This window comes from Phocoena sinus, chromosome 16, assembly GCF_008692025.1.
Source record: "Phocoena sinus isolate mPhoSin1 chromosome 16, mPhoSin1.pri, whole genome shotgun sequence".
Lineage (NCBI taxonomy): Eukaryota > Metazoa > Chordata > Mammalia > Artiodactyla > Phocoenidae > Phocoena > Phocoena sinus.
In genome coordinates, this window is record NC_045778.1 from 40,749,971 (window position 1) to 40,765,372 (window position 15,402).

General features: G+C 37.6%; 1 protein-coding gene across 5 annotated transcripts in view; it reads left to right on the plus strand.

Moving 5' to 3' along the window:
- IPMK (inositol polyphosphate multikinase) overlaps nucleotides 1-15,402 on the plus strand; it is a 41,577-nt gene that overhangs the window by 537 nt on the left and 25,638 nt on the right. For 2 of the 5 annotated variants that reach the window (XM_032607252.1, XM_032607254.1), the window contains exons 2-3: nucleotides 9,196-9,290; nucleotides 14,798-14,894. In XM_032607252.1, the coding sequence (XP_032463143.1) occupies nucleotides 9,196-9,290; nucleotides 14,798-14,894 (192 nt within the window). Of the gene's footprint in view, nucleotides 1-1,541; nucleotides 1,602-9,195; nucleotides 9,291-14,797; nucleotides 14,895-15,402 lie in introns of all 5 variants that reach the window. The other 3 variants (XM_032607253.1, XM_032607255.1, XM_032607251.1) reach the window with 2 other exon arrangements.

The following is a 15,402-nucleotide window of genomic DNA, read 5'->3' on the forward strand; positions in this document are numbered from 1 at the left end:
CTTCCGCCTTCGCGAGCCCCGGGCCGGCCGAGGTAGCCTGGGGCTCGCTGGCCGTGCCGGACGCCCCTCCGGGTGTGTACGCCGCACCCCCGGTCTCTTCCGCTTTCCCCCAGAGCCTCGCGACCCGTGCAGCAGGGGCTCGAAAAGTGGGACGATTTCTGGGGTGTGGGGCGTCAGACGGGCAGCAGGAGGTGGCGGGGAGAGGAGTGTCTGCTCTCCCCAGGGAGGGTGGGTATTGATTGAAGACGGCTTTCGTTGTTAGTGAAAATAAGGAACTTCGTTTTTACTGGACGGGGAAGTAAATTCTCCCCTGAGCACAAGGTCTGTTTATTATAGGCGGGCAGCTAGTATTGCAAAAGAAAAGGAATGAAATGCATATGATGCTAATCTAGTGCTTCTCTTTTGGGTGCAGCTGCATAGCTGGAGGGGACGAAACAAGTGTTTTTTGTTTTTTGTTTTAGAATGTTTGTTTGCTTGGGTTTTGGTTTTGGTTTTGGAAGCTTGTCCTGGTTTATCCGGGATGTTTATCCGGGATCTCTCTCCGCGCCCCCTTGAGAGGTTTTTCTGATATCTCCTGGATTTCTCCGGGAGGCGTGGTTTCAGGAATGCTGAAACTCGGATTCACGGTAGGAAATACACCCTACTATTGTATTAGGGTGGTACACAGATAAGACAATCAGTTATTCTTGATCATCTTTATAAGATTGTGTCATGGCCTGTGTAGTACATTTTTTGAGTCACGGCGTTTAAAGCACAATCCAGGGCCTTTTTATTCTCTTGGTGATGTAAAAGTTCGGTTTAGAAACTGGGATTCACCTAGCTTACACTGGTTCTTAGGCCATGATTACTTGGAGAATCAGATGGAGGCGTATGTGAGTCATGCAGATCTTAGACCTGACAATTTGGTTTGTGCTGGTAAGATGATTCCAGTTTAGGCTGGTAAGATAATACTGACATTTTTAGGCGAGGTAACTGAAGCCAAGGCTGGTTTAAGTGACAAGCCTAAAGTCACAAAGCTACTGTGTGTAGAATCTGGAAACCAAGGGTCCTGCTTCAGAGCACTTTTTTTCCCACCGTGTATTGTGCTTGTAGAAAACCACTCAAACAAGGATTTCTGAAAATGGATGAGATTGAATGTATGTTATTTCCCAAAGAACATTTCCCACTACTTTGATCTTTACCTACTCCTTTTCTCTTTTTCAAAATTAGGGGTTAATGATGTGTCAGTTGCGTGCCTTTTTCCCCATTAAATTGTTAGTTAACTTGTTCCTTGAAGTTAGGTCTCTCTATATATTGATACATAATTTGTCTTTTTCTGAACTATTTGAAAGTAGGTTGTATATATCATGCCCCTTTACACGAGTAATATCTCAGCGAGTATCTCCTAAGAATGTACTTTAGTGTGTATTTCTGTAACCACAGCACATTTATCAAATATGGAAAGTTTAACCATGATACAATGCTTTAATCTGTAGTCCATATTCTGCTTTTGTCAACTCTTCCAACAATGTCTTTTATCGTATTTGTTTTTTTCGGCATAGGAACTAGTCCAGGACCATTTGTTGCATTTAGTTGTCATGTCTCTTGGAATTCTTTAATTTGTAAGTTTCTCAGCCTTTCTTTTTTTTTTATGATATTATCAATTTTGAAGACTACAGGCTATTTTATAAAATATTGTTTAATTTGGATTTCTGATGGGTTCTTATGATGAGATTCAGGTGATACATTTCTGGCTGGAACATTATAAAAGTCTGTCCTTCTTAGGGTGTCACGTCTAAAGTCCACAATGTCTATCTGCCCATTATTAGTGATATTAACTTGATCATCTGGTCCAAGTGTGGTGAGAGATGCTTTAAGATCATGCAGATATTGGGGTCCTCATATTTTACCCCTAGATTAGACATCTATTGATGATTCTTGCCTGAAGCAGCCTTTACTCTGATAGTTGAAAAATTGTGATTTTTCCAATTCTACCACTCCCTCTATTTTAACAGTCAGCATTCTGTTGTAAGAAATAGCCCTCAGATAGGAAGAAAAAAAAAAGCCTTCCACTCACAGATACAGAGAACAAACTAATGGTTACTAGAGGGGAGGGGCAGTGGGAGGAGCAAAATAGGTGAAGGGGATTAAGAGGTACAAACTATGAGGTATAAAATAAGTTACAAGGATGTAATGTACAACACAGGGAATATAGTCAATATTTTATTTATTGAAGTATAGTTGACTTTGTAAGAAAAGGAAAAAAAAAAGAGATAGCCCTCCATTACTACTATGCATACGTGTTCTTTTTTTTTTTTTTTTTTTGCGGTACGCAGGCTTCTCACTGTTGTGGCCTCTCTCTTTGCGGAGCACAGGCTCCGGACGCGCAGGCTCAGCGACCATGGCTCACGGGCCCAGCCGCTTCGCGGCATGTGGGATCTTCCCGGACTGGGGCACGAAACCGTGTCCCCTGCATCGGCAGGCGGACTCTCAACCACTGCTCCACCAGGGAAGCCCATGTGTTCTTTTTTATGATCACTTTGGAGTCGTGGATTCTTATTTTATAAAGTGTCATAACCCATTATAGAACTTGTTTATTTTGTTGTCCAAATTGTCCTAGATTTGGCCAATTGGGAGCACCTACTTCTTTTCTGTCACAAGTTATTTTTGCCTTATCTCGTGCCTTCCCTTCCCAGCTCTGGAACCAGCCATTTTCTCTAAGGAGCCCTCGTTCATTTTTAGTGGGAAATGGTATTTAGAAACCAAGATCTGGGTGCAGGTTTGCTCATTGCCACTAGGGCGTCATTGCTTCCAGGTCTTTTCAATACACGTAACTAAAAAGTATGTATAAATATTTTAGAAATCATAAGTACATACTGATACTTACAGTTTCATTCCAACTCCACAGAGTTTTTTTCCTTTTCCTGATTCTAAATTTGTTTCCTGTTTGCCTCAGTGAGAACCTGGCTCCCAGCAATATTAACTTTTTCTTAATCCTATAATCTTCAGGATTTCTATACCCATACTACTCTAGAAAACAAACCTAGAATAAAGAGTGCAAGATGAGATTCCCTTTTACTGAAGGTATGTGGTTGGAAACTCTTCAAAGGTTATTTGGATTAGAATTTTTTGTGTGTGTGTGGTTATTTTTAACCCCCTCTTCTCAATGGTAATATTATTCATTCGAAATACAGTTGGATTCATTTGTTTCTGTTTAAATTCAGTTCCCTTCCTTCAGTGATATATCAATATTTTTGAATGGTTATAAAATTACTATGCTTCCAAAAGTCAGAACTTTACAAAAAGGTATATCAGAAGTGTCACTCTATTCCTTATCACTCCATCCCATTTCTCAGCATCCCTTGTAGTTAACCAATTTCATTGTTTTCTGATTTATTGTTTCTGAGTTTCTTGTTGCAGAAATAAGCAGATCTCTGTAAGTTTTCTCATTTTCCCTTCTTTCTGACACAAAAAGTGATATGCTGTATATACTGTTTTGGACGTTGCTTTTTAAACTTAACAATATCTCCTAGAAATCAGTATTATCAGTTCATAGAGTGCTTCCTCATTGTTTTTTTACAGCTCATTTGTAATGTATTGTGCATATTCCCCAGTTATTTCAATTTCTTGAATTTCCTTTTGGACTTTTGTTTCACTGATTTGTTTATCCTAGCAATAATACCTCATTGTCTTAATTTAAGCTGCTGTATAATAAGTCTTGATGTATGGTAGAATAAACATCCCACTTTCTTTTTCAAGATTATCTTGATTTCTGGCCCTTTGCATTTCTGTATAGATTTTAAATCAACTAGTCATTTTCCCCAAGAAACCTGATAAGATTTTGTGTCTGCTTTGAATCTATAGATTGCTTTGATGAGATTTGATTTCTTTATAATCCTGAGTCTTCCAGTATTTGAATATGGTCTATCTCTCCATTTATTTAGGCCTTCTTTAATTCTCTTAGACATAGTTTTCAGTGTAAAGGTCTTACACTAGATTTTCCCTAGGTATTTGATGCTACTGTAAATCATCCTTTCTTTTTAAAGAATTTGTATGTGTGGGAACATTTCAAACTTAGAAAAGTTGCAAGTATAGTACAATGAACTGAATGAATGAATGAATATATTACCATTCATCTAGATTTACCTATTATTAATGTTTTGCCACATTTGCTTTATTACTCTCTGCATATGGTAATGATTTTGCAGAACCATTTTAAAAAAATTGCAGGCATCATGACCCCTTTCCTCTAAATAATTGTGTATCTTCTAAAAATAAGAATATTTTCTTACCTAACCATGGTAAAATTATCAATTCCAGAATATTTCCATTTGGCTTTTGCCATTATTCCTATAGTATTCTTTATAGCAATTTTCCCCTAATATTCTTTATAACAGTTTTTCCCCTTCTAAGGCTATATACATTACATTTAGTTGTTATGAGCCTTTAGTTGCCTGTCATATGGAGCAGTTTTTAAATTTTTCTTTATGTTTCATAACTATGAAATATTTGAAGAGTATAGGCATATGGCTTTTTAGAATATTCTTTAAGTTTGTCTAATTATTTCCTCATGCTTAGAATCAGATGAATGTATTTTTGGTAAGAATACTTATGAATTATGTTGTTTTCTTGAAGCATCATATCATAAAGCACAGGATGTCAGTTGCATTGCTGGTGATATATTGGGATGACCAAAAAGTTCCTTTGGTTTTTAAGGAAAAATAAAAGACACATTATTCATTTTCACCAAGAACTTTATTGAGCATTGTATTCACCATATTCTTCTAATAACCTTCCGCCATTTTTCAGGCTTCATAATTCCATCTTCCCAAGACTTTTTATCTTTTTGAGCAAAGAACTGTTCCAGGTGACTTTTACAGCCTTCCAGGGAATTGAAATTTTTCCTATTAAGAGAATTTTGTAAAGAACGAAATAAATGGAAATCCAAAGATGCAATGTCTGGTGAATACGGCGGATGAATCAGAACTTCCCAGCCAAGCTGTAACAGTTTTGGCCTGGTCATCAAAGAAACATGCGGTTTTGCATTATCCTGATGGAAGATTATGTGTTTTCTGTTGACTAATTCCAGATGCTTTTCATCGAGTGCTGCTTTCAGTTGGTCTAATTGGGAGCAGTACTTCTTGTGATTAATCGTTTGGTTTTCCGGAAGGAGCTCATAATAGAGGACTCCCTTCCAATCCCACCATATACACAACATCACCTTCTTTGGATAAAGACCAGCCTTTGGTGTGGTTGGTGGTGCTTCATTTTGCTTGCCCCACAGTCTCTTCAGTTACACATTATTGTACAGTATCCATGTTTCATCACCCATAACAATTTGTTTTAAAAGCAGAACGTTTTCGTTATGTTTAAGTAGAGAATCGCATGTGGAAAGAAGGTTTTTTTCTGCTTAATTTATGTGGAATCCAAACATCAAAGCGATTAACATAACCAAGCTGGCGCAAATGATTTTCAACCCTTGATTTGTATATTTTGAGTATGTCGGCTATCCACCACGTGGTATAACGTCGATTGTTCTCAATTAATGTCTCGATTTGATTAATCACCATCAATTTCAACTGGTCTACCCGACCGTGGAGCATCGTCCAGTGAGAAATCGCCATCATGAAACTTTGTAAACCACTTTTGGCACGTTTGATCAGTGACAGAACCTTCTCCATACACTGCACAAATCTTTATTTGCATTTCAGTTGCATTTTTACCTTTCTTGGAATAATAAAGCATAATATGCCAAAAATGTTGCTTTTTTCTTCCATCTTCAATATTAAAATGGCTACACAAAAATTCACCAATTTTGATGTGTTTTTTTAATCCATGCTGATATGACAGCTGTCACAATATAATCTAACAAAATTGTTTCGAATGAAGTTAAAGACAGCTAAGTGCTACTAGAGTCAGCTTACGGAAAAAACCAAACGAATCTTTTGGCCAACCCAATAACTGATCACCTGATTAAATGATATTGCCAGATTTTTCCACCGTGAAGTTTTATTTTTCCTATTGTAGGTAAATAATTTGAGAGGAATATTTTGAGACTGTTAAAATATCACGTTTCTTGTCAAAGTTTTCATCAAATGTTGTAAGCACCCATTGATGATATTTGACCAACTCACTAATTACTGTTAGTTGGAAAATGGTAATGTTCTAACTCTCTTATTCCTGCTACATGTTAGTTGTCATTCTTCTTTTTTGGCTGCACAGCATGGCAGGCAGGATCTTAGTTCCAGGACAGGGATCAAACCTGTGCCCCCTGCAGTGGAAGCGCAGAGTCTTAACCACTGGGCTGCTAGGGAAGCCACTATTTTGGTTTTTGGGTTTTTTGGCATTCTTCTATAAGGAATATAGATTTCCCTCCTCTGTCTCTATCTCTCTCTCTTTCTTTAATTAGTAGGTTGGAGTAATGGATTTTTCAAACTTCAGTGAATGGGTCTTAATCCATTATTGTTGCTACTTATTTTGATGCTCAGTTGTCCCAGATTTCGGCAGTGGGAGCTTCTTCAAGCTGGCTCCTGTGCCTTTTTTTTTTTTTTAAATATTTATTTATTTTGGCTGTCTTATCCACTGAATCACCAGGAAAGTCCCTCCTGTGCCTTTTTAACATTTCCATATTTTCTTTTAAAGCATTTTCTCACATTGTGGCATAAAAAGATGTCCCATGTTCATCTTGTACTTTCCCTGTCCCAGTCCTAGAATGAACCACTATTTTCTTCAAGAACCTGGTTCCTTTGGGGGTAAATGGTATTTAAAAACCAGGATCTGGGCAACAGGTGTATTCTTTGCTCCTTTAGTGTGGTTGCTGTTTGTCCTTTCAGCAGACTAGATTAAGAAATAAATAATTTCATATTCTTAAAAATTAGAGTTCAGGGCTTCCCTGGTGGCACAGTGGTTGAGAGTCCGCCTGCTGATGCAGGGGACACGGGTTCGTGACCCGGTCCGGGAAGATCCCACATGCCGCGCGGAGCGGCTGGGCCTGAGAACCATGGCCGCTGAGCCTGCGCGTCTGGAGCCTGTGCTCCACGACGGGAGAGGCCACAACAGTGAGAGGCCCGCGTACTGCAAAAAGAGTTCATATTCATACCTGTAATTAAAAGTTAATATCTCAGTGTTCTTTACCTCCCCCTGTTCTATATCTCCCTTTTTTCTCACAGAGAACTCTGTCTCCCCAGACATCAGTGTATTTACTCATTTTGGAATATTTATTTATTTATTATTATTTTTTAAAGGTTATTATTCTTTATCTTTATTTTTGGCTGTGGCGGGTGGGCTTCTTTCTAGTTGTGGCGTGTGGGTTTTCTCTCTCTGGTTGTGGCACACGGGCTCCAGAGCACGGGGGCTCTGTAGTTGTGGCTCGAGGGCTTAGTTGCCCCACGGCATGTGGGATCTTAGTTCCCCGAACAGGGATTGAACCCACAGCCCCTGCATTGGAAGGCAGATTCTTTACCACTGGACCACCGAAGTCCCCTGAAGTGTACTATTTTTTGTTTTGTTTTGTTTTGCTCCACATAGAGTATAAGCCCTTCCCTCTGTTTAGGGTGAGGGGCTGATAAATCATATTCCCCCTTGAATTTAATTGAGCGGGTGTGGACTGCAGTCTTAGATTCAGTTCACCTGGTATTGGTTCAGCCTTCCAAGATGCTTCCTTTCTTATCATGACTGTCTTTTGGCTGTGAGGTATTTGGCTGCAGTATAAGGTACTATTGGTTTACTTTTAGATCCTGGAATTCATTCACTGGGAGAATGCCTGGTATTACTATCTTCTACTCCATGTCTGCTTTCTCTGAAAACTTGGAGTGGGTGTTTTGCAGAGTGAGTAGTGTGGGAGAATTGCTGGACCAAGCAATCTATTTTTGTGTTAGGACTATTGTCTCTAATCCATCCTGCTACCCCCCACTGTTGTCTACAGTCTGGCTGATTTCTGCTTGCCTGCTAAAATATTTGTCTAATGGCAGGTTTACCTGTCTCCAGATGAGGTGTCTGCCCCAAGATAGGGAAGCTTCATGGTTCTCTTCTCACTTATGAATGCTCCATTCCGCCCCCCCACAACCACAGTTCAGTTCATCAAGGAGTTTTTACATCTACCATTCTTCATTAGCCTATTGAAAATGTCTGTTTCCATGGGAGTGAAGAACTTTCTTGTTCTACATCCCAGCCTTTGGGAATAGAATTTCTCTTTAGTAACTTTTAGCTCTATTAGACTGCTCCTTGAAGTCCCAAAAACCTCTACCAACCAATCTTATCCATATGAATTAATGTTTACCTTCCTTCTAGTCTATAACTAGGACTTAAAACAAATAAACTTGATTACTGTTTCTCTTAAGTTGGTACTTTCTGCCTCTGTTGATTAAACTCTGCATTTTTGTCATGATTAAAAATTACTGGCATTGCCAAAAGAAATAGAAACTTAAGTGGTGTATTTTACCAAAATTGTAAATAGATTTATTTGAGCTATGTTGTGTTCTAACTAGTGTGATTTTATGAAATCTCAATATATGAAAATTTAAGATTTTAACATATAAACTTGGGAATGAATCTTCATGGCATAGTGACAGGGGCAGTGCTAGTATATATATGTGATGACTTTAGAAAAAGTTTTTCCCTTTGAGTGGACATATTATAAAAAGTTACCTCTTCCTGCTCCAGGCTTGGCCCCTGATTTCAGCCCCCACTTTTCCCATTGCCTAGGTGCCCTCATGCTATCTGTATAGCTGTACACAGTGCATCTGAATCAGGAGAAAATTTTAGTTGCTTTCTTATAACAGATGAGAGAAACAAAAAAATTACAAAGTAGGAAATTCATATAGAACCATTGTTAACATTTTTTTTGTTTGCTTAATAAAAGTGGGATCAATTTATGCTACTGCTTTTAACTTGCTTCTTATTTAACTATAAATTAACATCTCCTGGAAAGTCTATCACTGAAGAATTTCTGTAAAAATTTACATGTGTTCATTTATTAGAAAGTCTGAGGGGGCTACAAGGGAAACAGTGGTTGGAGACAATAAAACCAAGCTGTTTAGAATTTGTGTTCTGGTGCTTTGCATATAACAAGCACTGAAATGTTAAAATTTCTGAAATAAGTGTAAGGAATCCCTTAAATTTATGAAAGTGGTTTATCTGTAACTTTAGGAACAAATCTACGATGCAAGATACGCTATTATTTAAACCATTTTAAAATATGTGACTTTTGTTCTGTAGGTATACTGCAACATCCAGATGGCACAGTTTTGAAACAGTTGCAGCCACCTCCGAGGGGTCCAAGAGAGCTGGAATTCTATAATATGGTAAGTGAGGTAAGATTTGTTTCGTTGTATTCAAAGTGTTTTTCATAGCCTTCTGGTGATGACTCAGTAAAAAATACATTTGACAACATGTCTTAGTATACTGTGTATGTGACTGAAACAAAAGCTTCAAGAAATACAATGCTTATCTTTACCGATGCATTCTTGTATTTTCTATTCTACTTCATTTTTTAAAGATTTGATCTACTAAATTGATTTCAATTGATGGGTTGTGACCTACATTTTGAAAAACGCTTAGCTGAGAGACTGTATTTCTCAGAAGTGCTGAGTTTAAATAGGTGTTTTTTTTACTACAGGATTTCTTAGAGCCTTGAATGTGCTAAAGTGTTCTGTGCAACTCCAAAGGAGGGTAAGGGTGAAAGGGAGCACTTAACATCTAATTAACCATATTACTAGGAGTACTTTTTTAAAAACTTATTTATTTATTTACCATCTTTATTGGAGTATAATTGCTTTACAGTGGTGTGCTAGGAGTATTTTTCAGAACATTCACAGTGTCTTGCAACTGCCACTTCTGTCTAGTTACAGAACATTTTTATCACATGAAAGAAAACCCTGTACCCATTAAGCCATGATGCCCTATTCCTCCCTCCCCATAATCCCTGCCAACCACCAATCTGCTTTCTATGGACTTAACTATTCAGGGTATTTCGTATAATTAGAGTTTCACAATATGTGACTTTTTGTGTCTAGCCTCTTTTGTTGAGCATGTTTTTAAGGTTTGTGGTATGCATTAGTACTCTGTTCCTTTTTATGGCTGAGTAATACTCCATTATACTTAGATACCACATTTTGTTTATCCATTCACCCATTGAAGAACATTTGGATTGTTTCCATCTTTTGGCTTTTGTAGATAGTGCCTTTATGAACATTTATGTATAAGTATTTGTTCGAGTACCTGTTTCCAGTTATTTTAGATATATACCCAGGAGTGGAATTGCTGGGTCATATAGTAATTCTACACTTAACTACTTGAGGAACTGTCGGAAGTGTTTCCCAAAGTGGCTGCACTATTTTACATTTTTACCACTAATGTATGAGGGTTCCAGTTACTCCATATCCTCACCAACACATGTTATTATTATTATTTTTTTAATGGGCATTCAAGTGAGTGTGAAGTGTTAATCTTACTGTGGTTTGTTTTGATTTTCATTTCCCTAATGGCTAATGATGTTGAACATCTTTTCATGTACTTATTGACCATGTGTGTATCTTCTCTGGAGTAACGTCTAGTTAGATCTTTTGCTCATTTTTTCATTGGGTTGTCTTTACCTTTTTTCCATGTTTTAGATACAAATCCTGTATCAGATATGTGATTTGTAAATATTTTCTCCTGTTCTTTGGGTTGTCTTTTCACTTTCTCGTTAGTGTCCTTCGAAGCATAGACTTTGTGTCATATTTAAGGTCATGACGGTTTATGCTTATATTTTCTTCTAAGAATTTTATAACTATAACTCTTAAATTTAGTGCAAGTAAAAACACGATGCAAACCAAAACAAAAAACAAGTACTGCTATAATGCTTTACCACCATTAGCTCATTTAACAACAACCTGTGAGTTAGGTACTATTTTTATCCTCATTTTTTACTAAGGCATAATTAGTTTAAATAATTTGACCAAGATCATTCAAACAGTTAATGATGGCCCCTGGATTTGAACATAGGCAGTCTTATCTCTAGAATATGCTTTTAACTGCTAACACTGCTTCTTTTTGAGGAAAGTATTTTATATTTACTCTGCAAAAGTCTTGCACATAATTTGTTGGATTTATTCTAGGTACCTTATTTTTTGTTTCTATTGTAAATAGTATTTTTTTGAATTAAGTTTTCCAATGATTGCTAATACACAAGAATGAAATAGATATTCGTATAGTGTTCTTATATATAGTAATCTTGCTGAAATCTTTTTGTTTTTTGCCTGCACCGTGAGGCATGTGGGATCTTAGTTCCCCGACCAGGGATCAAACCCGCATGCATCCCTTGCAGTCAGGGACTTTAGTTCAGTGCTTAATTGAAGCAATGGTGGGGGCATCTTCCTCTCATTTAGTAGAAGTGCTTCTAACATTTCCCCTTTAAAGTATGACTTTCGATCCAAGTTTTTGAGAGGTACTTCTCCCCAGGTTAAGGAAATTGCTTTCTTTGTGAGTCAAGATTCTGTCAAGGAACAAATGGTGCACTCTGTCAGTTTAATAAAAGAACTGTAGTCAGAGTTTAAGGCCACCTGCAAGAGATAATGCCATACCATCCCTGGGCCTAATCGGCAAGGAGAGGGAGTGGTTGCTGGAACTCTGGGAGGGTAACTTTATGAGAAGACTTGAACTGATAAGGAGGGAACTAGAGAAGTAAATAAGCTGACCTCAAGTCTTCTCCTACCCTCCAGTCTCTTGTACCAGGAAGAGACAATGGCAAGAGGGCAAGGAACCCCCCTTGATGCAGTCGATTCATATGAGCTTCTTGGGGAAGGAGAAGAAGATACGTAACATCCTTCCTATTTTTATTTCAAGAAACAATTCAAAATACGAATGGGTATTGAATATTTTTCAGCTGCCTTTCTGTATCTGTTGAAAAGGTCATATGAGTTTCCTCTTTTAATCTGTTAATGTGGTAAATGCCATAATAGATTTCTAACATTACACTACCTTTCATTTTTGAAATAAAACCTACTTGGACATGTCTTTTTAAATTTGTTTTTTAATAATATGCATTACTGGATTTTGTTTGCTAGTGTTTTATTTAAGATTTTTTCCAGCTATACTCATAAGTGAGATTGGACTATTATTTCTTCACATATTGTCCTTGTCTGGTTTTGATATCAAGTTTCTTTTAGCATCATAAAATGAGTTGAGAAGCATTTCTTTCTCTATTTTGTGGAAGAATTTGTATCAGATAAGGATTTTGTTCCTTAAAGGCTTGATAAAACTTAACCTATGAATTCATCTGAGTGGCCTGTTGTCTTTTTCTTCCTTTCCTCCTTTCCATCCATCTTTTTTTCTCTCATTCTTTGCTTGGAAGGGATTTGTGTGTGTATATATTTAAAGATCTTTATTGGAGTATAATTGCTTTACAATATTGTGTTAGTTTCTGCTGTATAACAAAGTGAATCAGCTATATGTATACATATATCCCCATATCCCCTCCCTCTTGCATCTCCCTCCCACCCTCCCTATCCCACCCCTCTAGGTGGTCACAAAGCACTGAGCTGATCTCCCTGTGCGATGCTGCTGCTTCCATCTACTTTACATTTGGTAGTGCATATATGTCAGTGCTACTCTCTCACTTAGTCCTAGCTTACCCTTCCCCAAGGGATGTTTTTTTTTTTTTTTTTTGTGGTACGCAGGCCTCTCACTGTTGTGGCCTCTCCCGTTGCGGAGCACAGGCTCCGGACGCGCAGGCTCAGCGGCCATGGCTCACGGGCCCAGCCGCTCTGCGGCATGTGGGATCTTCCCGGACCGGGGCACGAACCCGCGTCCCCTGCATCGGCAGGCGGACTCCCAACCGCTGCGCCACCAGGGAAGCCCAAGGGATGTATTTTTAAACTAATGATTCAGTTTCTTAAATGTCTTGATTTTTTCTTTGTTAATGTGATAGTAAAATACAGATTATAGTTTGTTTTATATAATTACCCACCCGGCAGAGTTCTTCATAGTATTTTTTAAAATGCTATGCTAGTTTAGTTATGACTCCCTTTTAATTCCTGATATTGTTTATTTGCTGTTTTTCTCTATCAGCTTGACCAAAACGTTCTTTATTTACTCTCCTTTTTTCAGTATAGTAGCTCTATCCTCATCTATGACAAGTCCTTAAGTTCAGATATCCTTTGGTTCAAGCCTTCAGAGTGGACCTCTATGAGCCCAACATCACTGCTCAGCTTAGCACTTTGGGTTTCCTCTTTATTTTAGATCCATATGAATTTCCTTTTTAACCTTGGGAGCTCAGTTATGCGTTTAAGAAAATATTTGTTATATTTTATCCTACATTTCTAGGTAGAAAGCTTTTCAGGTTATCTTGCTTGGCATATTGCAGTAAATACCAGTCTTACTACTTTAAAAAAATATTTAAAGTAAGAAGAGAAAGTTTACCTTTCTACTCTTCCAGTTTTTATCTTTTCACTTATAAATATATCATAGACTTCTTTAGGTAAGTACATAGAGATATACTTGGTTCCTCCATCTTGTTGTTAGGTCATCATGAACACTCTGTGCCCTCACTCTCATTGTGCCAGGAACAGAGGGATGATAAGGTACACCCTGCTCTTAATTACCTTGGCCCATAAGTGACTAATATCACTTATGCTCATATTTCAATAGGGGAACCTGGGAAATACAATGTATCATGTGGATATTTGGTGAGTTTCTGCCATACTTGAGTTTATTCTGTAGAATTATGTTGTATGTAACTACTTGACATAAATGTGGTGTGAAACATAGAATTCTGATACTGAGATTTCATGAGCATTTTACGTGAGTAAACTTAAGTGGTTTTGGATAATTAGGTAGACCTTATTTGACAAGAGTTAATGGGATAAGATGTCTTACAAGTTGTTTTTAAAACAAAAATATTTTCTCTCCTTTTCTAGGAAAAAAGTTAAGAATCTAGTTCCAGGATATCTGGATGTTTCTAGTCTTTTCTAGAATTATTACTGGTTATAAATCAAAGAATTAAATGAGCAATAGTAGTTAGACTTGGGTTTCCCTGGTGGCGCAGTGGTTGAGAGTCTGCCTGCCAATGCAGGGGAACACGGGTTCGTGCCCCGGTCTGGGAAGATCCCACATGCCATGGAGTGGTTGGGCCCGTGAGCCATGGCCGCTGTGCCTACGCATCCGGAGCCTTTGCTCCGCAGCGGGAGAGGCCACAACAGTGAGAGGCCCGCGTACCGCAAAAAAACACAAAAAACCCCACAAAATAATAGTTAGACTTGCATTGAGTTAAACGATATATTTTTTTGAGATAAAATCACAATTTCCTTACAGATATAAAACAAATACATGGTAAAGATTTTGCTAAACTCATCATTTAATGAGGGAACTAGGCAGATTTAAAACTGGTTCAAAAGAGAAGTCAAAGAAGCACAAATTTATATGGCTTAAAGGGAAGGTGGAATGAGTGTACATAAGAACACTGTAAACTCTCCTCTTTCAGAGGGTTTGGAGAGAAGTCATTTGACCCTCCTCTAGGCCAGAATTTATTTTCATGTCTGTGGGCAAGAATTCTTTTGCATTTGCTAAGAATTATCTATAACTTACTTTGTTGTAAAATAGTTCAAGGACAGTGAAAGGCTAGAATTACATAACCAAGAAGAATGTGCTCTGAACAGTACATGGTTTTTCATTGAAGACACATAGTAATCTTTTTTTTCCCCCAGATTTACTTCCAGTTAAAACTCATACCAGATAAATTATGATTCAACAGTAGTGTGTTATTTGAGAAATGTGTGGGGCAATTATAAATAAAGCATTATAAGAAACTAACATGCAAATATTATATTTCTGTTTGTTTCAGGTTTATGCTGCTGATTGTACTGATGGTGTTCTTTTAGAGCTACGAAAATATTTGCCAAAATATTATGGTATCTGGTCACCTCCCACTGCACCAAATGGTAATCTTTTCTTTAAAATCCATCTTTCAGTCTTAATTCATGAGAGTTGCTTTTTAAAAGGCTTAAATAAGATTCAGCCTAATATATAAAAACAATATATCCATTTTTCTTACCACTTTTTCTCTTCTTCATGAAAGAAAACTTATTAATATTTTTGCTGCTCATAACCAGTTTCTTAGCATATACAAATTAATGACCAATCTCTTATAATTGAATGAAAATATATATACTAGTATTTAATACTGTATTAATTTACAGATGTTCTTTTTTCCGAACTTTTAATTTTTTTTAGTAATTTATTTATTTATTTATTTTATTTATTTTTGGCTGCATTGGGTCTTTGTTGCTGCACGCGGGCTTTCTCTAGTTGCGGCGAGCGGGGGCTACTCTTCGTTGCAGTGCACGGGTTTCTCATTGCAGTGGCTTCTCTTGTTGCGGAGCACTGGCTCTAGGCGTACGGGCTTCACTAGTTGTGGCACGCAGGCTCAGTAGTTGTGGCTCGCGAGCT